Raw genomic sequence first — 23,608 nt, 5'->3', positions numbered from 1 at the left:
CTCTACCTTGTAACCGACTAGTAATCCTGCCCCTTTAGTATATAAAGGAGGGCAAGGCACAATATACAACACCCCAAACAGGACGTAGCGTATTATGCTACTCTAGCAGCCCGAACCTGTATAAATTTGTGTCTTGTGTCCTCGCTTTTACCTTCGAGTTCCAGATCCGACAATTCCCCACCAACCCATCTACTACCTCAGGATACCCCTCGGTAGGTTGCCGGGTATAAACACGGACATCTGGCGCGCCAGGTAGGGGTGATCGTCGAGATCATCGGGCGAGCTTGAAGGACCTCATCATCAAGATCAATCTACTCGAGAAGAAGCAAGTCGCCGAGTTGGAGTTCCGAGCAGACAAATCTACGTCGAGGCAGAATTGATGCGCTCTATGTTCCAATTGAAGATTGAGTCGGTTTCCGCCGCAAGCTGCTGCATACTGCTCGTCGATCAAGTCACGTGCAGATTAAAGCAAATAATGAAAGTCACCGACGACTCCTTCAACTACTCATCTCAACTAGAAAACTAGTTGAGGACGGTCTCCTTCGACTACTCATCTCGACTAGAAAACTAGTCGAGGGTAGGTTCCACGTGATCAACAACTAGTCGGAATTGACTCCGACTAGTTGGCTTCATCAACAATTAATACGGCTTCGTCGACAATCATCCACAAATCAATCACTTTTTTAATTATTTTCTATCTTGTTTTCCGCATGCAGGGCAACGCGCCAACTACTTATTTGTGCACACCTCTCAACAGGAATTACCTTACAGAGCTACACTTTGCCAACTTATCCTGGGGCATGTTGACCGACAATCACCGATTTGGTACACCGAATTACGGAGGCTACAGCCACGGGTTTGGTGCACTAAGTTTTGAAGGCACCGCCACAGGTTTGGTATATTGAATTTTGGAGGAAATAGCCACATATTTGATGCATTGAATACTGGAGGCTCACAACAGCTACATCCTAAGGAGGCACAAATCCTATGCGCACAACATGCGCTCTACTCGCTGGAGGGCAGCAAACTCTTACGCGCAATCGCGCAGTCTTTTTGTCGCAATGTCGACTACTTATTTTAAATGTCTTATCTTAGCAGTCGCCAAATATCCTTGAGCAGAACATGCCTCAATTCATGATAGCCTCGGATCTTCTGTCATGCCTAAACGCTAGGACACGAGACAAAGATCTCCGTAGCAGCAGTGCTAGTGCACGTACATGAGACAAAGATCTCACACATGCAATGGCAACGGCTAAACAGGGACTGAGAGCCTAAACATAATAGGCCAACTACTCGGAAGAAATATGGTCGAAACAAGGACATGACACACAACATTCACACTATATTCATCACTGAATAAATTTCAGTAGTTCCAAATTCTACAAATATACTTACAATGTATGCATTTCTTTTTCAGGTCAAGTTTCGGCGACGACTCTCTAGGACGCTCAGCGTACCTATAATGGCTCCGCTAGCTCCCAGGCTCAGGGGCTAAGCGTCAATTACTACTCGGAATACCTTTGGTAGCTTCGCTACCTCTCAAACTCGGGGGCTAAGCGCCAATAACTACTCGACGTGGCTCCTACGCCTCACCTAGCGCAAATGCTCGTGGGCTGGACGCCGCAAAACTACTCGGATGATGACTTGTGTGAATACTAAAGACCCTCAGATTGATTAATTAATCATTCTAAGGCTCGGGGGCTGATAAGCTACACCCAACAGTTGATTTTTTCAAGATGAAAGAAGAAGATTCAAGATTTTATTGACCCTCAGTTTGATTCTTCGATTGAACCTAAGGCTCGGGTGCTACTCCATATGGAGTGCGACTTCCTCCGCTCATAAAATCAAGATGATCAAGGGCTTGAGTACACCATAGCCTCATGGTAGCTTTGAGGAACTTTGAAGATTCAGACAGATAAAGTACTCGAAGAGCACCAAAACTACTCGCACGAGAATCTAAAAAGTACTCAAGGCTGCTACATTCGATTATGAAGCGCTCAGGGGCTTGTTGGGGATAGATCTTCAGTACCCGCAAGGAAGGAAGAAGATGGACTCCTACTAGGATTCCTCTATAATCCTATTAGGACTCATACCATGTAATCCTACTAGGACTCCTATCTTATAACCAACTAGTAATCCCGCCCCCTTAGTATATAAAGGAGGGCAAGGGTACCTAGATGGCGAGCTCAGAACCATCATCAATAGCCAACAATCAGGTTACACAACACCCAAGTGCAGGGTACAATATACAACACCTCAAATAGGACGTAGGGTATTACTCTACTCTGGCGACCCGAACCTGTATAAATCTGTGTCTTGTGTCCTCGCTTTTACCTTCAAGTTCCAGGTCTGACAATTCCCCACCAACCAATCTACTACCTCGGGATACCCCTCGGTAGGTTGCCGGGTATAAACACCGATAATTGGGTCGAGCTTAAATGTGCTGAGCCAAATCATGCCCAGGCCAGACCACCCGTTTAGCCAACTATACATATGACCAAGAATCAATAGACAAAAAAGGGGAAAGCTAGCTGAATGCCTGGTTTTTTTCCTACAGTAGATGTTCTCCACCTTCATCGAGTTGGATGGCCCGAAGTCTTTCTTCTTCCTAGAAGCATTGTTCTCTTCCTCTTTTTTTATTTCTTCACATCCTTGCCCCATCCCATTTCCTAGATCAACTCTCACGCACCCTAGTCACCATGCCAAATCGACCCTATGTCGTTTTCCCCAGCCACATCACATAGCCCATCGGTTGTCTCCCACCACCCACAGTGACACCACCACTACCTTGCATCCCTACCCCTGCACGTATCTACTATCAGTCCCATCTACCAGCTCCCAAGGATCGTCTTTAGAGCTCGATAGCCAAAGAAAGTTCCACCAAAAAAGTCGTTAATAACTATATATCGCGTGCATGACATAATGTTATTATTTGTTGCCCACACGCCGCGCGCGAGCCACTGGCAAGCGAGCCCCATCAGTCAGCTCCCTCCTTGCACTCATGCTACTGCTACGATGCGCCTTTAGGGTTTTGGAGTCAGGATTGTCTCCGGTGAAGGCTTAGCCATAGAGGAAGGACATTGGGTGGTAGCGGACCGGTGGTGGCGACAAGTTGTGGGTAGGGGCAGTGAGACGGTAGGGCGCCACCGGTCGCAGACGGTGGAGGACAATGGTCAATGGGTGGGGTGGTGGAGGAGGGGGGAGCGTGATGGTGAGCTTCTCGACAGAACCAGGTCAAGATGGCGGTGGACGGTGGCAGCAAATCCGGTGGCAGGAGCCACCAGAGACGGTGGAGGATAGTGGCGCACGGGCGACTAGAGGGAAGGGGTTGAGTTGACCGGAGGTGAGGGTGGTGGCCAGTGGCTGCGGATCCGACAGCACGAACCACATGAGATGCATAGGATGGCGGCGCGGCGAAAAGCGGCACGGGGAAAAGCGGCGAGGAGCGGCATCGTTTCGTCTGTGAGGACTGAGGAAGATGAAGACGACCTCCTCCTACTAGGCCGTCTCGTGTTGGGCCACCTCCGAGCTTCTTCAGTATGGTTGTGAATCCGTCACCACCTTCAGCAACGCATAACCGCATTAGAAAAAAAAATGCTCAACCCTAACGGTTACTATTGTGCCTTGTTCACATGGATGTTTGAGAACTTCAGAGTCTTCACTCTCCGAGACTGAAGGAGGTATAGAAAAATATCAATAAAGCAACCAATGATGCTCAGCACATGGATCAATTGGACATCGTTCGTGTTGCTCCCTGGTCGATGCGTACGTGCTGCCTAGGATGCAACAGCCGTCATTCACCCTCGTGGCTTAATGCGCGCGCGAGCAAACCCTTCTCCTGTCCTGACCTCAATGCAGGTACGGTGTGTGTACAGTCTGGTCTGCGTGTGCGTATCCCACGTGCACGTACTGTTGGAGCTAGCATGGTGTACTGTACGCATATGTGTTTTGCTGGCGAAAGAACGAGAACGATGTATGCTGGCTGTAATGATAGAGCTAAATTTTGAATTTCAAAACTTAGCTTTTCTTCTGACACGTTACTTAGTTGTGTGGTTATAAGAGTATCTCCAGCAGTTTTCCAATAAATCTTTCCTAATAACTAGTTGATTGGGATATCCTAATATTCCATTCACTGTTTTTAGGAGAGTTTCTTTTGCAGTTCTTCAATACTCTCATCCCAATCCAACTACCGTATTGGAAGAGTTCACAACTCTCTCTTTATTTAGGAGAGTTGGGATGGATTATTGGTTTGTCTCAATAATTATTGAGAAAATGGAAAGATAAAGAGGATCTGCTAGAGCACTAATTTTTTCGAACATTTCCAGTACGATAGTTGGATTGGGAAAATGAAAATGGTTAGAGATGCTCTGATACCCAGTAACATCCGGAGAGATTCAATTGTAAAATTTAGCATCCCCGATCGTCTTCAAGCTTATATGTTAGGTACAAAAGAAAGAATTTTTACGAGAAATGAGGAAGGGACGAATAAAAAAGATATATAGCACGTGACTATTAATTTGCGCATCTTCTCTCTTTAACAAGGATGCATTCACGCATGCTTAGTTAGAACTAACTGTGTAATCTGATGAAGAGTACTAATGCAAAGTATAAGTTAAGTGTGATGTATGCAAAGCTTCACACTAGCTACTTCATCATGTCCTTTGGCAACACTAAATAGACTGTGCTTGTCCTTCTGTAGGGTATCGACTATCACTGGTTATTGGAAAGCTAATAACATTCTACAATGCTAATGTTATCGTTTAATTTATACATTCTAGAAGCAGATAATGTTTTCGCCTACCTTGCATTGGCCGGGAAATGCCACGTTCAGGACATTTTAGGACCAAAGGATATATTTTGTGGAATTGTTTCAGATTTAACAGAAATATCTTGCTTCTTTAAATCTACCTAGGATGATGCCTCAGCACAACCCTGTCGAGGAATGAATGTGGCTAGCACATCAAACTGAATAATTATATAAGCTCATGTGGCAGAAAAAAAAAATCTTTGATAAAAAATAAAGATAGTAAAAGAATCTATATATGGAGCAGAAGTGTGTAGTCCTTTTGAGTATTCATGTTACTATTTTTTGCGACGGTGCCTTGGCACGTATTTCATTAAGCAGAAGAGAGGAGGAAACAACCACAGAGTTACATGGTGGTCATCTGGAGAGATGACCGTGCGAGCGTTACAAAGCAGGCTGCTGTTACATAGACATTATGGCGTGACCTGAACTAACAGCAGCAACCTGGTGAGGGCCTAGAGCATTAGCTGTATTCGAACCTGGCGAAGCAAAAGGCGCTAAGCAGCTGAAGTGTGCAGAGACCCACATCAAAGCTTCCTCGGTGATCCCTTGTATCAGTTGTATTACGTTCCTCTCCGTGCTGTTGAAAGTGCGAGCGTTTCTTTCTAACCAGATACACCAGGTCACAAGAACGATCATGGAGTCGAAAGTTTTCCTGTCCTCCTTGCTCACCCGTCTTCTAGCTTTCATCCACCAGTCGGCTAAGGTTTGTTCACCAGATGAAGGAGATAGCACCTGCCAGGTTAGTCGTGAAAGATATGCATACCAAATTTTCTTTGTAAAGGAACAGCGTAGTAGCAGATGGTTGATAGTTTCTTGTTCCTATCCACACAAGCAGCAAGTGTCGTCATTCTGGAGGTTGTGCCTCTTACGCCTTGCCGCAGTCCAACAGCGACCATGTAGTGCAAGCCAAAGGAAAAATTTACATTTACCTGGAGCGCTTGCTTTCCAGAGAATCTTAACTCCTGGAATCCCATGCTGGCCAATGAAGAAAGCTCGATATGCACTCGCTGTTGTGAAGTAATGGTCCCTGGTCCACTTCCAAAGCATCTTGTCTGAAACCCCTTGAAGTGTTATCACATCTACGGCCTTGTTTGGAGGAGGGGCTAAAATTTAGCCTTAGGCTAAACTTTAGCCCTCTCAAATGTTGAGGCTAAAGTTTAGCCCTTGGGGTGTTTGGGTAAGGGGCTAAAGTTTAGCACTTATGTTGACAAAAGACCTATTTACCCATGTTGGAGGAGTGGGAAGGAGGAGAGAGAGAGGGGTAAGGGGAGGAATTTTGGATAAGGGGGACCACTTTTAGCCCCTTTAGTCCATTTTAGCACCTCTTGAGGAGCTAATGGATTATGGGGGGTTAAAATTTAACCCCTCCATTTTAGCCTAGGTATTTGGGAGCACTAGTGGCTAAAAGTGACTAAAATGGGGGTGCTAAAATTTAGCACCCCTCTCCCAAACACCCCTACAATGTTCCAGATGTGCAGATAGTCAAGGAGGACTTGTACCGTGAGTGCTCCAGAAATATCTTTCACCCACCTCCTGTGCTACAAAGCCTCATATACCGTACCTCCTGTGCTACAAAGCCTCATATACCGTTCTCTTCTTACATATCCGTGGGCCGACTGTCTGAAGGAGGCATGGCGCGATCTCTGCTATAGAGAGTCCCTCAATCCATCTGTCTGTCCAAACCGTGGAGTAATGGAACAGCTGTGCTACTAGTGTTTAAATTTTAGTGTTTAAATTTTGTCAGGTAGGTAGAACCATGGCCTTGACGGGTCTGTTCTTTTCAACCAGAGCCCCCTCATGCGCAAAGCATATCCCATTAACTGGAGATTAGGGATCCCAGCCCCTCGTTCAGGGAGTATTCATGTTACCATAAAAATAGTGTACAAATTAGAGTTCTGTGAAAAATGTGGCATTCATTTTGGTTTGGATGTAAATGTCAAACACTCAAACTACACGAGGAGAGGGCACGCCATTCATGTTTGGATCTATACATCTGACGGCGCAATGTACAGGCAGTGGGAAGGAGATTCATATGCACCAGGGGCAGTCAAGTTTACGGTCGATCTCCGACCATCTGACCCAACCCCCACGTGCGCGCATGTGCGTGGTCCCGCAAGCAAAAAAAATCAGAGAAACGCATCGAAAAACAAAAAACAAAAAAGCACCAGAAACAAACCGTGCGACCGGAAGATTTAGAAAAAAAATGTACGCACAAAGATTTTGTCAAAAGATTTGAAACAAAATTTATCAAAAAATCTAAAACAAAATTTCGGGCACAAATTTTTGAAGCAAAACTTTGGCGGTAAATTTCTAAAAAAATATGCAAAAAAATGGAAAAAAGTTGTGTAAAAAACTTTTGCACCAATAGTTATAAAAAAGAAAAGAAAAAAAAAAGTCGGGGCGGCCGCCCGCGGCCGCCGGAGGGAGCCGCGTGCCGAGGTTGCTCCCCGCCACCGCACCCCACGGCGGAGCAAACCGGGGCCCGCCGCCACCGGGATCCGCCCTGGGGGCTCGCCAGGGACCTCCGCCGCGCCCACGGCGGCGGAGCTCCCCGGGGCCACCGCCCCTCCCGCGCGCCGCCGTCCCCCGGCGGGAGACCTCACCCCGCGGCGCCGACGCTCCCCCGCATGGAAGCTCGCCCCAGGGACCGCGCGCCGCCGGGGGAGCTCGCTGCTCCTGGCGGTGGGCCGCCCCTGGCCAGCACGCCGCCGCTCCCCGCGGAGCTCGGATACGCCGGCCCCTCCGCCGGATCTGGGAAAAGGGAATCGGGGTGGGAGGTGAGGAAGTAGAGAGAAAAAGAGAAGGGGGAGGCCGGGAGAGAGAGTGTGTGGTGAAGGAGAAAGAAATCTGTAGGGGAGCTGCGGGGCCCACCTCCATGGGCTGCTGGGAGCGGCTTGGATTGACCGCATGGACGGAAACGTCCGGTTGACTGCAAACTCAGCATTGTGAATGCTGCAGTTGCATTGCATCAACTTGTTGATTGCAACTGCCAGTTGTCCACGCAATGTTCCTGTTGATACGACGTTAACAAGTCGTCTTGATGGACACTCTGTTTAGCCTCATTGACTGGTACGTCCTTGCTTTTGCTGTGACACGAACGCCCGATGTGTCGCATTCTCCTTTCTCCTCTCGCTGCTGCAACAGACTTCCCGTAGTGGGTCTACTGCCTGACGACTTTTCTCCACCTTGTATGGGTAGTGGATTCAGAAAAATGCGTCGTAATCACTCTCCATTCATCGCTCCTCTGCCTACAACTGCGACATTCGATCCGTGGGAAGGAGCCCACCGAGCAACAGGTACAGCAACTAAAGCTTTCGATTAGTGGCTTAGGTCTAATCATGTCACGCGCATGAATGGAATACGAGAATACGACTGTCACGGTGCTAGCAACGGAAACATATAGATCCAAGCAGGATTGATGTCCAGATGAAAGGAGACGACAGTCTGGTTCAGAAGTACCGGTGACTATTCTTTAACCTCATCACCAATGACCCGTACACACTACATACGGACATATGGTTCAGTAGGACCCTGAGCCAGATTACGTAAATGATACAAGTTACATTGATTCAGTAAACTCAGGCAACGCAAGAATATTATGTTTTAATATTAATACTAAAAAAAGAAACTACAACTACCACAAAACTACGCTATCTTATCTAGGGGAGTAGCACAATCAGGACCAGTTTAGACTTCAGACCAAAGTTAGCATTCTGCATGGCTCAGCTCTACATTTCATCAATTCTTGGCAATCCGTGGATGAATTGTAGACCAGTCCACATCAATGCGGCAGATGGTGCGTATCGGCATCAAACCCTCTTCACATTGTCTCCATGGATAACAACAGCACCTTCAGTCATCAGGGTGCCAAGAGCACCGCGAAGCTGTAATAAGTTACCATGCAGACATTAGCGTGTGCCAAGCTAGCACGGTATAAACATACAAGGTAGTGCAAGCTGAATTTCACTTACATCGTGCAGCTGAATTTCCATTGAGCTCTGCTTCCTCATTTCTTCCAGCAGCTGCGCACCAGTCAGGACAATACTCAGCTCACAGCTGGGGCAACTAATGATGATAGCAAGGAAAGAGGCAGGATCACAAAGCAAAGGTTTCTTTACCTCTGTCATACGCATTGAGGGGCCTCCAAGCTGCATTTTCTCCATGATAAGATTACGGGTTGCTGCAACGAGGTTCTCCCGTCTCTGCCTTTCGCTTGCAGATATTCCCGTCATGATTAGATCCATGTCAATCGTCCCTTTTATCATCCATCAAAAATACCATCAGCACTAGAAACGAAGGTTGCAAGGGAAAACTGAGCATGAAGAACAAAACCAAGCAAGTTGATCTGACCTGTTGCATGATCTGTTGCAGACTGCTGCATGGCAACTTCAAGAAGCCTGAAAGCCTCCACAACATCTCGCACTTCGACCTGTAAACAACGACATAAAAAATTCAGTCATAGGAACCAAAACTGCTATGTAACTAACACTAACCAGGATCTCAGAATAATGTTTTACCACTTCAGAGAACCGCATTCGGGCCAATGCTTCACTGAGACGAATCAAGCTCTCGATTTGTCTAGCTGTTGCAGTTATGACCTATCCACCAAGCAGCAATGTATTAGGGGCTTAAATGCTATTGAAACAACTAAGCGCATAGTAGAACAGAGATGCTACCTTCTTTCTGCTCCCAGGGCTATTCCCTCTTTTCCTCATCTCAACATAGCCACGAGTCAACTCTTCTGCAGCTTCATCAGATAACTGTGGCTGAATATACTTCCTTGCATAGCTTATGTAGGCAACTAATGTGGGCAAGTCCAAGACCTCGAGCTCCTCTAACTGCACAACAGGATGAATGCACAACTAATAAGACACAGGATAAGCTGAGAACAGTGTTGTATTTGTTAAATTATTAAAAGCTACTGCATCTATTTCCTTGAAAATGAGAAGTAACAGAAACTTCAGGTATAAATGTTGAGTCTGGTGTTTTACATTTGGGTTCTCGAAATGCAATGAAACAATATGCTTTGCCAGGCGCCTATCAGTTTGCTCATCTGCCTTGTCCAAGATAAGATAAATCAGATCAAACCTGCATATTGAATCGTGTCAAGAGTTAAAACATTTCCATGTCACACATTCACTTTGAAATATGCAGGCATCCTGTGTATTCAAGAAAAAACAAACATGCAGGCATTGAGTTAATTACCTTGAAAGAAGTGTTGGGGCAAGGTGGATGTTGTCGATTACGGAAAGTCTCGGATTGTAACGTGATTCTGTAGGATTCGCACATGCCAGCACAGATGTTCTAGCATTTAAAGATGCGATTATTCCAGCCTTTGCAATGGATACTGTCTGCTGTTCCATCACCTACAATGATCGCAACAGTTTGTTTACATGGATATTCATATTTTGTGATGCAAATGTAGATAATATTTCAATAAGACAGACCTCATGTAACATGCTTCGGGCATTATCAGACATCTTATCGAACTCATCTATACAGCAAACACCTTTGTCACTTAAAACAAGTGCTCCACTCTCAAGAACCTGAAAGGTAAACAGGTCATGGCTTAAGTCATTGGAGCAACTCAACAAGATAAAAAAGAGACCAAAGCAATAATGTCAAAAAAAATAATGTCACACATACAGTTTCACCAGTCTCAGGATCTTTGGCAACATAAGCAGTAAGACCAACAGCAGAACTTCCTCTACCACTTGTATAGATACCACGAGGAGACAGTTTATGCATGTACTGGAGAAGCTGGGATTTACTTGTTCCAGGATCACCCACAAGTAAAATATTGATGTCACCTCGGAAACTAGCTCCAGAAGGAAGCTTCAAGGGATTGCCACCAAAAAGCTTCACAAACAACAGTTTCAAGTATGCTACGGTTAGCTATGAGACAAACTTTCTATAAGGACATCTAAATATTCCACGATGTTACCTGGCAAAGGAGGCCTCTTTTAACATCATCCAACTCCCATATGTTTGGCGCCAATGATCTAGTCAATCTGTCATAGATATCAGGCAACTTCGAAAGCTCTTTTAGTTTCTCAACCTGCAACAAAGAAAAGAAGAGCGTTAACAAGAATTCAGCAAATGCAGTTGAACAAAGGTGTAGGTACAAAACAATACCTTATCACTAAGAAAGTCCTCTTCAGTAGAATTGTTAGCGTTGGAATTGTCAATATCCATAGTGTCCACGTGAAGCCTAGACTTGTCGGTCTTCTTTACGTGAAGGCAATCAATGTACGTCTGAATGAAGACGATTACCATCAGAAAATGAAGAAGGAATATCAACAAACAATACTTCACTACAAGATTGAATGCCATTGTGCTAAGAAGAAATCCAAACATGAGAATGCAACAAAGTTCTGTATTTTTAACCTTGAATATAGACTTCACTGTCCTTTGAGCAGGTCCAACTCTAATACTCATAGCCCTATATATTCCAGTGATCTGTAGTAAAAGCAGAAGGGGTTAAATTGACAATTTGCATAAACAAGAACCACATGCCAAGATTTATAATACTGATCACTAAGCAAAGTTCAATCCGAACCTCAACCCTATCTCCAGGCTTTCCAGCATCAACAAGTTTATCATGCATCAGGACACTAACTGTATGTGGAGTACCACCTTCTGCTATCTCATCTGGTGTTTCCTGCAACTTTATGATCTGCTTGTCTGCAAATCTAGTCATGTAAAAAAAATGTTACATGCAATGTGATAATGAATCTGTTAAGAATGCTAGCAAAGACAAAAAATGGCAACAAGTAGAGTATAGCTACCTGCATCGGTTATGCACCAGGGTCATAGAATTTGTGGCTTTACATTGTTCTTTCTGACAAATGTGTGGTTCAGTTACTCTCCCTGAAGAAAACAAAGCCACTTCATTAGTTCCATGGCATTATGATACAAACTAACAAACTTAAGTTATCTGTCTATGACATGCATCTTTCTACCAACATGAAGTACTGAATAAATTTTGTATGCACCTGGACAGTATGCACTTTCAAAGCAGCTATTTTATTTTTATAAGAAAGAAGCAGCTACTATTTCAAAGTAAAAGGTCAAAGCTTCACTTATTCACTAAAGACTAATAGAGTTTACAAGTTACCACATTTGCCCAGATGAACTCAGTAAAGATGAGTAAGTGAATAACAGCACCTAGTTACCACCACACAATCTAAGCACTCCCAAACCTTGGACAGACAATAAGAACAATTTCTGAATTTGGTGATTCACTAATAAGATGCCCAACAGAAAGGAAAACTAACAGACACGACGATATGTTTAAGTGGAATCTTTATTTCGATGTGCCATATTTTTGGCTGCAAAGGTCAAATTGATTCAGAGAACAATTGCATAAGATATTTATCTACTGACAATAGCATACGAGGACAATTGGACCGAGCACAATCATGTTTGTATAATACCAGAGAAATCACCATAAAATGCAAGATAATGTGAAATTGATTAATACAATTTAGGAGTTTCATTGAAAATGAAACCATAAGCCAGAATTGCATCAATGAACATGTTGATATTAACATCATACCTCTATCAACCATGATGGGCTCTGAGTAGAAACCACAAACTAGGCAGCGAAACACAGCCTCCCTGAGCTCTGGTATGACCGAGCTGCATCTAATTATCATGCCCTTTATCGACACCATCTTCTCAATGTCTAAAACAAACAGGGTATCACAAATTAGATCAGACAATGTGGAATTTAACACAAGAAGTTCGAACAGTGACAGCTCTGCCAAAAATAATAATCAATTTACCAGATGGGTTGAGATTCCTCAAGCAAATGGACGACTTGAGGTTGTAGATCCTGGTCTGGATGTGCTTCTCGAAGAGTGGCTCGATGCGTGCTACGAGGTCCATGAGCACGATGTCGAAAATGGCGAGCACCTCGAGCGGGTAGCGCACCATCTTGCTGTACAGGTCCGGGTCATGGTCGAAGACATCGTGCGCGTCAACGTCGAGCGACTCCCCGCCCTCGAGCTCGAGGATGCGGTGGATGGCGCGCATGTACTTGCCCTCGTCCATTACCGGGTCGACACGGCCGGCGTCGCGCGGGTCCCTGAAGTGGCGCAGGAACCGGAGGATGGCGGCGTTGACGTCCTGCACGCTGATGTTGGTACCCCAGACGAACACCGGGGTGGCGTCGACGCCGGCGCCGGCGCCGTCGGTCTCGTCGTCCCCAGCGTCGGAGGACGGCGGGATGTCGTCGGTAGACATGGGGGTGGAGGGCGTCGGCGGGAACCGGCCAGTCCAGTTCTGGCGCTGCTGCCGGGCGGCGCCGGCCCCGGCGCCGGACGGAGTGCGGCGGCCGGGGTGCGGCGGCGTCTCAAATCCCCCGAGGGAGGGGGACGAGGGATAGGGGCTGGCGGACCCGCGGCGGCGCCGCCCGCCAGACCGGCGCGTGGACTGGGTAGGGGAGGAATTGGTGACCGGGAACGGGCTCGACGGGCGAGCATCCGGCGACGACGCGGCTGCAACCAAAAGCAAAGATGAGATTTCCCCCCTCAGAAATCCAAATCTTAACAAGAAATCTGTAATGGAATAAAATTGAATGCGATTCTCAGAAGAAATGGCGATTGGATCTTACAAGGTGGGGAGCTGCCGCCGCCGTTAGACGCCATGGCTTGCGCGCAGAGACGGACGCACCGGCGGGAAGAGAGAGGACGACAAGGAGCCGAGGAGGTGGTGGGAGACGGGGATGGGGGGTAGGGGAGGGTTTCAGGGTAAAATGGCGGGAGGGGCGGCGGCGGGAAGAGTGGAAGGGCGGGAAGGAGCGTGGTGTTTCCCGCCAAGTGCTGCGCTGAAATGGGCCCGCTCGGCCTTTTGTTTCAGGTTTTGATGGAGTGGGCTCTATTCTTTTACATTGGGCTCTACTAAACGCTTTTTGTGTGCCACTGAATTCTAAAGGGGCAAGACTTCTGAATTGAATTGCGGTAGTCCACCTATCAAGTATTCAAGTGTGTAGAACTGTAGATAGCTGCTACAGTATGGGTTTGTAATTGAAAGCCCACGTTTGATTCAATGGACACCAAGCACCGTGCATTGACTCGAAAAATGCATAGCCTCGGTGTGCGTGCAGGGAGCTGCTAGATTCCGCATGGACATCAATAAAAAAATTCGAAAAAATATTTATTTTTTAAAATGATAAAACACAAATGTTCGTGGGACTGGTTGAGTGGGATAAAAAAGCAGTGAAGTTCCAAAATTTGGTCGGGGTTGAGTCTTGGGCACATATAGCTAAGCTAGCTGAAATGAGATAAGTCACGTTTTTCAAATTAATCTACGCGGTTGTTCTTCAATGGTACAGTTCCACCCCGCTTCTGGTCATTGTTGTAAAAGGAAGGGGGGCGCTAACACATCAAGGTGAATGTGTCAAATACCACTTTGATACAAATATTTGCAAAAGTATGGATGGATGCTCAATAGTAGGCTATGTGCTTTAGGTTCTTTTATTATTTTGTACCATGTTTGGGTGCGTTTGCTTTTTTTTTTTGGACTACTGAACGTCCCTGTGGTTGAATGAACAACTTTGTGCATCCTCACATAATGTAGCGCCTTGAATAGTACTATTCTTTTTTTGTGAGAATGTCATATGGGCATGGCAGACCTCTTGTCCAACGCTATTCGCTGTCACTTCATAAGCCCTGCCGAACTCTTTGAGTCTTTACTCACCGAGAGTAGAAAAGTGTTCTAGCCCTTTCCGCCGCTTCCAGATGTGTGCGTGGTTTTGAAGAAGCAACTTGGCACCATGTCTGTTGGAGTCTGGGCATTTTTGAGGAATATCCTGCACGAAACCTTGGACATGCACGTCGGTTCTCGTCCAACTATACCTACCTGCCTGTTCTCATCTGCCATCTAAAGATCCACCCTCTGGCCAAGAATGTTCTGCTGGACTAGCATAGCAAAAGCATTTGAAAGATTTTATATTTGATCATGAGCGAATCAACAGCGTTAGCAGTGCCGGCGGCTTCATTTAGGTTCTTAATAAAAAACCTTACAGATACTGACCCTAGTTTAAACAATATACATGCATAGCGACTTTAGTATTAATAATACACAGATAATACCGGATACAAGTTTTTTTTTCCTTTAAGAAAGCAAAACCAGCTCCTGCATCAAGTTTGCACTCACATTGTGGAATATTCTTTTATCCGAAGAATCATCGATCTCGCGTAGTCTCCCGTTGCAACTGCAAGTGTGACGTCTGATTTTTATGAAGATAGCCTATGTTTTCAGGTAAATTATATTATCGCTGTGTAATTATCTGTTTGCAGCAGTGTGTCATCAAGCACCAAGTGCCTGCAGAGTAATGAAGAGGAGTTGCTGCTAACAATGGGTTGACTCCTGTGTGACGTGATCTGAAATAGCAAGGGCGGCTTGATTTGTTCAACGCTTCGCCGCTTCTGCAATGCGTTTCCGAGATCTCATTTTGACTTTTGACCCATTAGAAGCAGCTGCCCCACAGCTGAATTTCATAATCCTCTGATGCCTGCTAAAAAAGCCAGTCTATGCAGCATACTTTGCTGATAAACTCATCCTTTTTTTTAATTGATGAGGAATAAACTCATCTTCCTAGCAAGTGTCAAGTGTCTCGATAATATGAGAAATTATTCAGAATGCCGTCCAGACCATCAATAACGATTTTTCTTTAGAATTTAATATCATTATCTTTTAGTGTTATTCGGACGTCCATGTTAGTAAAACAAAATGCCGAATTCGTGCATCGAATCCATGGTCGAATTCGGACGCCTGTCTTGGTTCCGTGTCGGATTGAATGTGTCACCCTAGTCCTAGTCAGGGGTTCGGATGTCCATGCACAATGTAGGAGCCGTGATCAAAGAAGAAAAGTGCAAAAGCAGAGTCTCTGAGAAACTATCCTTTCATAAATTACAGCAACACTGTACAATTTTTGCACCAAATTCAGTATGAATTTGAATGCTCGCTCACATCTCACCTTGGTACTTCCACTATTTAGTTTAGTACAAGCTAGTACTTCGTGGATAGTTGCTGTTTCTGACTACAGATTTGCACTGGAAGCAGGCCAAAACTTTTGTTAGAAACGTCATGTAAAGAAAAATGGAGGGAGTACTTTGTTAGGAAGTTGGATGGTACCGCATAAATAGAAAGAACTTAAGAAGCTTGGAAATTACAGGCAAGAAAGCAGAGCATCTCCGGCGGGCGGGGCGCTGCCAAGTGCCAAGAGGCGAGAAAAACAGAGGAGCGAGGAAGGCAATTGACTACTGTCATTGGGTGGGGATCGGTGCCGCCTGCTGGAATGACCGGAGCCAGTCGGAGTCCGGCAGGTTGAGCGGCGGCAGCGAGTGTCGGCCTCTGGTGGAGCTCCAGGCGCGCACGTCCTCCATGGTGAGCAGCGCCGCCACGGTGTTCCGGAAGATGCTCTGCTCGGCGACGGCGAGCGCCTCCTGGTCCTGGCGCGCCGCCGCCTGGCCCTCGGGCGCCTCCGGGAACACGGCCTCCATCATGGCCTCGCACTCCCGCACCAGCTGCGACACCGTCTCCGTCTCGAAGAAGGGCTGCTCCAGCACCGCCTCGATCACCGGCAGCCGGAGCACCGCGCCCGTGCGCTTGTCGTGCTTCTTCAGGATCTTGGCCAGACCTGCAAAGCCATGGCCGCCGGAGTTTTTTTTTTTTTTTTTTGGCCGGAGTTGTTCATGAGAAAACGAACCAAGAAGGAAGACGAATCTTTGTGCTGATGGCTCTGGTTAATCAATCACGCTACCTATGTAGTTGATGCTGCTGTAGTTGAGGAGCAGCACCATGACCCCGTGGAAGTTGACGATCTCCCTGCGGATGGCGGCGACCGCGGCCTCGTGCTGCCCCGGCGTCACTAGCCCGGCGGCCTTGCGGTCCAGCGCCCTGCTGATGTCCTCCTGCAGCTCCCGGTGGTGGATGATGAACTCCTCCTCCTGCTCGAGGAAGAAGGCGTTGATCTTCTCCATCTCGGCGTCGAGTGTGGCGATGAACTCGGCCTCCTCCACCGGCGACGGCGGGCAGCCTCCGGAGACGGCGTTGACGCAGCGCTTGAGCTCCTTGTAGCGCAGGAACTGATCCCGCCACTCCGGGAGGCTCTGCTCGATCTGCCTCTTGAGCCACTTGCCGAACTTCATCTCCTCCGCCAATCGACTCGCACCTACTAATTAGTAATTACTGATAATCCCCCAGTACAATCGATCGTTGGCTACTAATTTATTGGCCCGATTGTTGATTGTGAAGGGTGGTGGGGGTGCTCGTGATATAGGGGAAGAGACGAGGAGTGCCGGTTGGCGGGGAGGTTGTCGGCCGTCCCGCGGTTCCCCGAATATTTAGTGGCATATGCTAAGTGTGCTCACGAGGGCACAGGGCGCGTGCCGGTGCGTTGCGCGAGGTCGCGCATAGCTAGCTAGGCGCGCCCACCCGGCGGGCAGCGGGCTACTTGGGCCTCCACGTTTTCTTCACCTGCAAGGCCGCAACACGAGCATGGTTGACATCAGGGATTTTAAGTAGCAGACTATCGCCGGTACAACGCCTGCGAGCTGCGGCTAAGGGTTGAGAGAAGGCTGCGGCTAAACCCTACAATCTACTATATCATACTCTTTCCGTCCTAAATTATAAATTGTTTTAATTTTTCTGGATTCACAAAAATAAATTGTTTTGATTTTTCTGGATTCACAATTTTTGCTACGACACTTAAATATACGCTATATCTAGATAAAAAATAAAAATCATAAATCTTAAAATAATAAAATCAATTATAATTTGGGATGGAGAGAGTATAAAACACTTGAGAATATGCAAGTATAGAAGGCTACTTTTGTGCAAAGCTAATGTTACAGCCGATCGGCGGTTTGGAAACAAGCGGTCGATCTAATCACACGCGTCCACCCACTATCAATGTGTCGGGGAATAGCTATCTCTTCCGTTTCACTGCTCCCCTCTTTCTCTCTCTCTTCTCTTTCTCTTTCTTCACCTCGAAGCCCTCCATTCAACCATTCCCCACGGCTCCCTACCTCGGATTCGGCGAAGAAGTGGCATCTTGATGACGATGGCGACCTTCAGAGGCGGGGGGCCATGGGGAGCAACGAGCATGCCGCGGTGATCAGGCGCGGCAGCGGCGGCGGGCCGCAGCGAGCTCCCAGAGCGGCGGCGCGTGGCCCCTGCGACGAGCTCCAATGCCGGAAGTAGCGGCGCTAGGCCGGGGGAGAGCTTTTCCACCAGGAGTAGCGGCGCATTGTTCTTGGGGCGAGCTCCCATGCAGGGAGGCGTCGCCAGGTCGGGGGAGAACTCCCCTTCCGAGAGTGGCAGCGCACGGTCCCTAGGGCGATCTCCTCCGCAAGGAGCGGTGGCGCATGCTTGAGGCCGAGCTCTCCCGCTGGCTCTGCAAGCGGTCCCGCCGGGCCTATTTTTTCCAAATTATTTTCTAAATTTTCTTTCAAGATTTTTTTCATGAATATTTTGTTCCTAAATTTTCTCACAATTTTTTTTCAATATTTATTTTCAAAACATCTTTTTTTTCAAAACTTTTATCCCAAATATTTTTCTGCAATTTTTTTCCTCTAGTTTTGTTTCGAATTTTTCTATAAAAGTTCGTTAACAAACATTTTGCACGCAAATAATTTGTATTAGAGTTTTGTCATATAAATTTTATTAGAAGTTTTGCAAATATTTTTTGTTCATTTATTTTTTCTTGTTATTTTAAAAGTGAATGAGGAGGCATGGACTCTCGTCACGTGGGTCAATGCACTGGTCGGACCAACAAGCTGTCCGAAATCGACCAGACAAAAGCCTCGGTCCGGTCGCCCATAAACTAGCAAGCCCCAAGCTCATTGTTTATAGTCTTTGTTTGGTGCTTACTTGGCTTTATGCCACTTGTAAATATTTTGTTCCAAAATTTAAGAAACTATGTAACTTCTTTTTCATTACATTAGATTTAGCTTTAGGTGTATCAGCTATTCTGATCATTAAACCGTAACTGCTCACAATAGTTTTGAGGTTTTGTCAATCCATCTTAACTTTATTTAAAAATTAGTTTCTATAGGTTGAATTTGATCTTTGAAAATGGCATGAATATTATTTTGAGAACATGTTTCATAAAAGTATGTTTTGGCTATGTTTGATAAATATATTTAAAATAATTATCATATCCAAAATGTCAAGTAGTAATCATACAAGTCCCAAACATATGGCAGTGCAGATGTATATCTAAGAAAGAAAAAAGTACAAATTACTTCCTTCAAGTATCGCGGAATTCCAACTTACCCTATAATACAATTTGTTCTTTTTGTTTCTCCATGCACAAATTTTGTGGGGTGATAGTGGGCATCACAATCTATGTTAAATAAATATTATGAATTTTTCATCATTCTTTTTCATAATATTTTGTATCTCAAGGATAAATTTATTATTGAATATCATATCCTATCCAAATAATTATAGGAAAATCATAATGTATTTTTCTAACATGTCTTATGATGTTTGCTAACATCTTGTAAAATTGTAACTTAAGACTCCACTTGTGCACAGAGAAAGAAAAGACAAATCATATTATGGGGTAAGTTGAACCAAATAGTATAGTTTGTGGGGTAAACTGAATCAAAAAATAGTTTAAGGGTTATTTGGACTTGACCTATACTTGAGGGGAGTAATTTGGACCTTTTCCATCTAGAGGAAAAAACATATGAGGTGTGGCGAGGAGGTCAAGTGGATGCTAGTAAACTTCTTGTGTGAAGAGGAGATGGAGATTGATCTTTTGGAGGACGGATAGAGAAACAAAGAGTGGTGATGAAAATTCAAAGCATATACACAGCATATTCCCAACCACGAACAATTCAGAAACTATTGGTGGCAAACAGCGACTTTAGTTTCTGTCTATAGTTGTTGTAGTTAGAGGCAAAGGTTCTAGAATGGGATGATTCCACCATGGGATTTTGGAGCTATTCAAGTGTCACCTAGGCAGCTTTCTCAAGTTCAAGTCTCTTGTGAGTTTCATTCTTAACCTTTTCGCTGATAAAACCATAAAAGCAAGGGGATTCCCTAACATTTGTTTTCTGACGACATCATTTGCCCAAATCTTAGTATGGCCGTGAGAGCACTATACAACATGATACTTCTGAGCCATCATTTTTTGACACTGTGGAAGTATTTCAAATTTATAGTGTCGGTTCCAAGAAAATGGAAGGATGCATCAATTTGTTTTCAGACCCTTATGAGTTTTAAATTAATAATGCCAATTCCAAGGAAAGGGAAGGAAGACATCAAAGCATAAGTGGGAAAAGGTTCAAGAATGGAAGTTGTTTATTACATTGGTGGAGGAGCTGGGTGTGGGCGACAACGAAGCGATGGGTTCCGAATCCGTTGTGAGATACGCCGCTGCTCTAGGAGACAATGCCATGGTGGGGAGAGGAAGAGGCACGCTATCAGACTGGTTTTTTTATGGTTGCAAGAACGAAGAAGTAGCTTGCTCGACAATGCGCTACCCTCATTGACAACTGGTCTCCACTATCGCTACCCTCATTGATAACTAGACCCCACCAAATTTGGAGTGTTTCTTGGTGCTATTTACAAGAGTCCCACATCATCTTAAGATGTTTATTAGGTTGATTAATGATACAAATACAATTTCATTTCATGATGACCAGTTTCATTTCATGGTTTCTACTTCAACTCTCCATTGTTTGATGGAGTGTTTCATCATGCCATTTCCATGAGTGCCACATCATCTTTTGAGGTTTAGGTTGATTAATGATACAAATACCCTAATTTCAAACAAGTTGACAGTTTAGTAGAAATGGGCCCTAGAAGAGACTTATCAATTCAAAAAGGTCCTAAGGATAGATGTTGTAGAAGGTTTTCTGCACTATTCTATGCTTGGGTACTATCAAATGGAGATCATTGCAGTAGGGATTGATTTGCGTATTCTAAGGAGCTCAATAGAGTATTTTTTTCTTAGTTGTAAATTATTTAAAAAGGTGATCGAAAAGGTTATTTGGCAAATGAGGGGTTTAGTGATTGGACACATCTTGCTACTTGACTTAACAGAGCATGGGACAAGTGCATATCATGTTTTGAATATAACCAAATGTTATGAGTTGCGTACTAGATTGCAAAAGGATAAAAATATTGATAAACCTCCTTAGGGACAACTCTAGAAAGGAAAAGACCACTAGAGAAAATTTTTATTCAGAATTGTTTCTATTGTAAAATTTCTTTGCGAAGCATAATCTAGCATTTTCATGGTAGTAAGAGCAAACTCTATGATCATAGTAATGAGATTTTTTTGGTTTTGGTAGAGATGATGGCTAAATTTGACCTTATTTTTCAAGAGCATGTTCATCGTATTCAAATCAAGAACCTCAAGTTCATTATCTTGGTCCTAGGATTTAGAATGAGTTGATACACATGCTTGCTTCTGCTATTAAATTCAAAATTATTTAGAAAATAAGGAGTCCAAAGTATTTATGTCATACCTTATTGTACCCCTAATGCAAGTCACCAAGAACAAATGTCTATAATTATAAGATATGTCGATACATCTTCAAGTCGTGTTTCCATTGAAGAATCCTTTCTAGGATTGGTAGATGTAAATGATACGACTAGGAAATGACTTTTTGATGTGCTATGGAATGAACTAAAGCAATTTGATCTTGATATAGATGATGTGAGAGGGCAAGGCTATGATAATGAGTCAAATATTAAAGGAGGCAATAAAGGGGTACAAAATAAATTTTTAGATGTAAATCCTAAATCTTTCTATTCTGCTTGTGGTTTCCATAGCGTTAATCTAACACTTTGTGGTATGGCCAAGAATTGTGGTACAGCTAAAGATTTATTTAGGATGATGCAACGAATCTACACAACATTTGCTAATTTCACTAAGAAATGGCAGATTCTAGAAGATAAGATCACATGACATGATGGATTATTAAGTTAGTGTTAGCTACATGTTGGTAGAGTCATGTTAAAAGTGTTAAAGCTATCAGATTATTATGGTATCTAATATAGATAATGATGTAAAAGGAGCACTGAGGCTAAAGGTCTGTCAATTAATGAACTTGGAGAGTATGAATTTATAGTGGCGATAGTTATTTGGTATAAAGTATTATATGATTTAAATTGAGTAACACTTGCATGCAAATGATATGCTTATTGATATTGCTATTGATCGAGAAAGTGTAGTGGCTGATTTCTTTCTTCAAAGGGAACAGGAAACTAGTTTCTTTGAGGCATTGGAGATAGCCAAGGGAATAGCACTTAATATGGAATCTTGTGCAACATTTCGCACGAAATGAGAAATTAAAAAAACAGAAATTTTGATGAGAACCCAGATTATACAAATGCTTCCACGCGTAGTCTGCAGAGGAATCATTTAGAATCAACTATTTTCTAAGTATTGTTGATCAAGCTATTTCCTAGCTTACAACAAGGTTTAAACAATATCAAGGTTACCAGAAAATTTTTGGTTTCTTATTTACTTCGAACACATTACAATTATTGGACAATAAGACCTTGAAATCTCTTATTGTGAAAATCTTGAGGATGCCCTTACAAGAGAGAGGGAATCTGATATTGATGCTAATGAACTGTATGTGGAATTGAGTTTCTTCAAGACTTCATTCCAAATAAAAATATGGGCCCTGTTGAAATTCTAAAGTTTTTGAAGCGACATGATTGTTTTCCCAATGCAACTATCGCATATAGAGTTCTGTTGACCATTCCTGTGATGGTTGCTTCTGTGGAATGGAGCTTTTCTAAGTTCAAGCTATTGAAGTCCTATTTGTGTTTTACATTGACACAAGAAAGACTTAATGATTTTGCCATGATAGCACTTGAGAAAAGAACGATGATGTTCAAGTAAATATTATGCAACCAAGATTAAATATACACAATTCTTGATATGTCATGTTGCTGTGTTATAAATTGTACCATATACATTTTTTGAATTATTTTGGTTACTTAGTAGACCTTACTTTAGGCCTAGTTTTTGCTGGGACGGCCCTGCATTCCAATGGTCTTTAGCACACTCCAACAAACTTAAATGGGTGGTAGAGGGTATAAATAGCCCAACACTTCAAAGGAGTCATTGCTCCAATAGCTATTAAAAGCTAGTGCATGAGCACCATATGATCTGATTGAGGCATTGCCGATTTGTTACCGTAGATGGTCCATGTGAATCCCAGTTCCTGCTGTCCTCACATGCGGCGTCCCTCACATAATTGGCACAGACGACACCTTGTTGATGGGGGCGTGCAGTGGCTCACTGCTAGGGAAAGCACCTTCAGTACCGGTTCCTAACCCCCTTTAGTACCGATTGTGCAACCGGTATTGCTAGTTCGGTACTAGGAGGGCCTTTAGTATTGGGTCAAATAACCAGTACTAAAGGGGGCCTTAGTACCGGTTGTTTATACCAACCGGTACTAAAGGTCTTTTTTTTATTTTTTTTCTCATTTTCTTTTCTATTTCTTTATTCTATATAATATTACATTTGAAATAATATTATATATATAGATATATTGTGCATACATATATATGAATAATATTACATTCCATCAACTTTTCAAGTTCAATATTTTGGATCAACAAATATGAACCCGAGTCCTAACCGTGATGCAGATTTGATCCATCATTATGGAACTCCCCAACTGGATTTACTACCTCATCCAAAAGAAATCCACTGAGTTGTTCTTGAATCACCCTGATTTCTTTTCTCTCGAGGAGTGCTTCCTTTATGTCTCTCATCTGTGTCATTGGCAAAGGTTACTATATAGTAGATAAATG

The 23,608-nt window shown here is 44.2% G+C and overlaps 2 protein-coding genes across 2 annotated transcripts; both read right to left on the bottom strand.

The window, feature by feature from the left end:
- Positions 1-8,252: 8,252 nt before the first annotated feature.
- LOC101760715 (DNA replication licensing factor MCM4) lies at positions 8,253-13,569 on the bottom strand. The gene is made up of 18 exons (XM_004968840.4): positions 13,425-13,569; positions 12,595-13,308; positions 12,366-12,494; positions 11,596-11,677; positions 11,367-11,499; positions 11,195-11,266; positions 10,943-11,062; positions 10,752-10,865; positions 10,454-10,666; positions 10,255-10,353; positions 10,013-10,173; positions 9,799-9,895; positions 9,484-9,645; positions 9,325-9,405; positions 9,158-9,236; positions 8,926-9,062; positions 8,779-8,829; positions 8,253-8,691 (listed from the first exon to the last, which is right to left on the bottom strand). The coding sequence occupies exons 1-18, from the start codon at positions 13,456-13,458 to the stop codon at positions 8,617-8,619; spliced, it is 2,553 nt and encodes an 850-aa protein (XP_004968897.1). The 5' UTR covers positions 13,459-13,569; the 3' UTR covers positions 8,253-8,616.
- Positions 13,570-15,697: 2,128 nt separating this feature from the next.
- On the bottom strand, positions 15,698-17,135 carry LOC101760313 (SPX domain-containing protein 6). Its single transcript, XM_004968839.3, has 2 exons — positions 16,578-17,135; positions 15,698-16,454 (listed from the first exon to the last, which is right to left on the bottom strand). Exons 1-2 carry the CDS (start codon positions 16,963-16,965, stop codon positions 16,081-16,083), a joined length of 762 nt encoding a protein of 253 aa, XP_004968896.1. The 5' UTR covers positions 16,966-17,135; the 3' UTR covers positions 15,698-16,080.
- Between the last annotated feature and the right edge of the window lie 6,473 nt (positions 17,136-23,608).

Source organism: Setaria italica, chromosome V, assembly GCF_000263155.2.
Source record: "Setaria italica strain Yugu1 chromosome V, Setaria_italica_v2.0, whole genome shotgun sequence".
Taxonomy (NCBI): domain Eukaryota; kingdom Viridiplantae; phylum Streptophyta; class Magnoliopsida; order Poales; family Poaceae; genus Setaria; species Setaria italica.
This window is presented reverse-complemented; position numbering and strand designations above follow the sequence as displayed.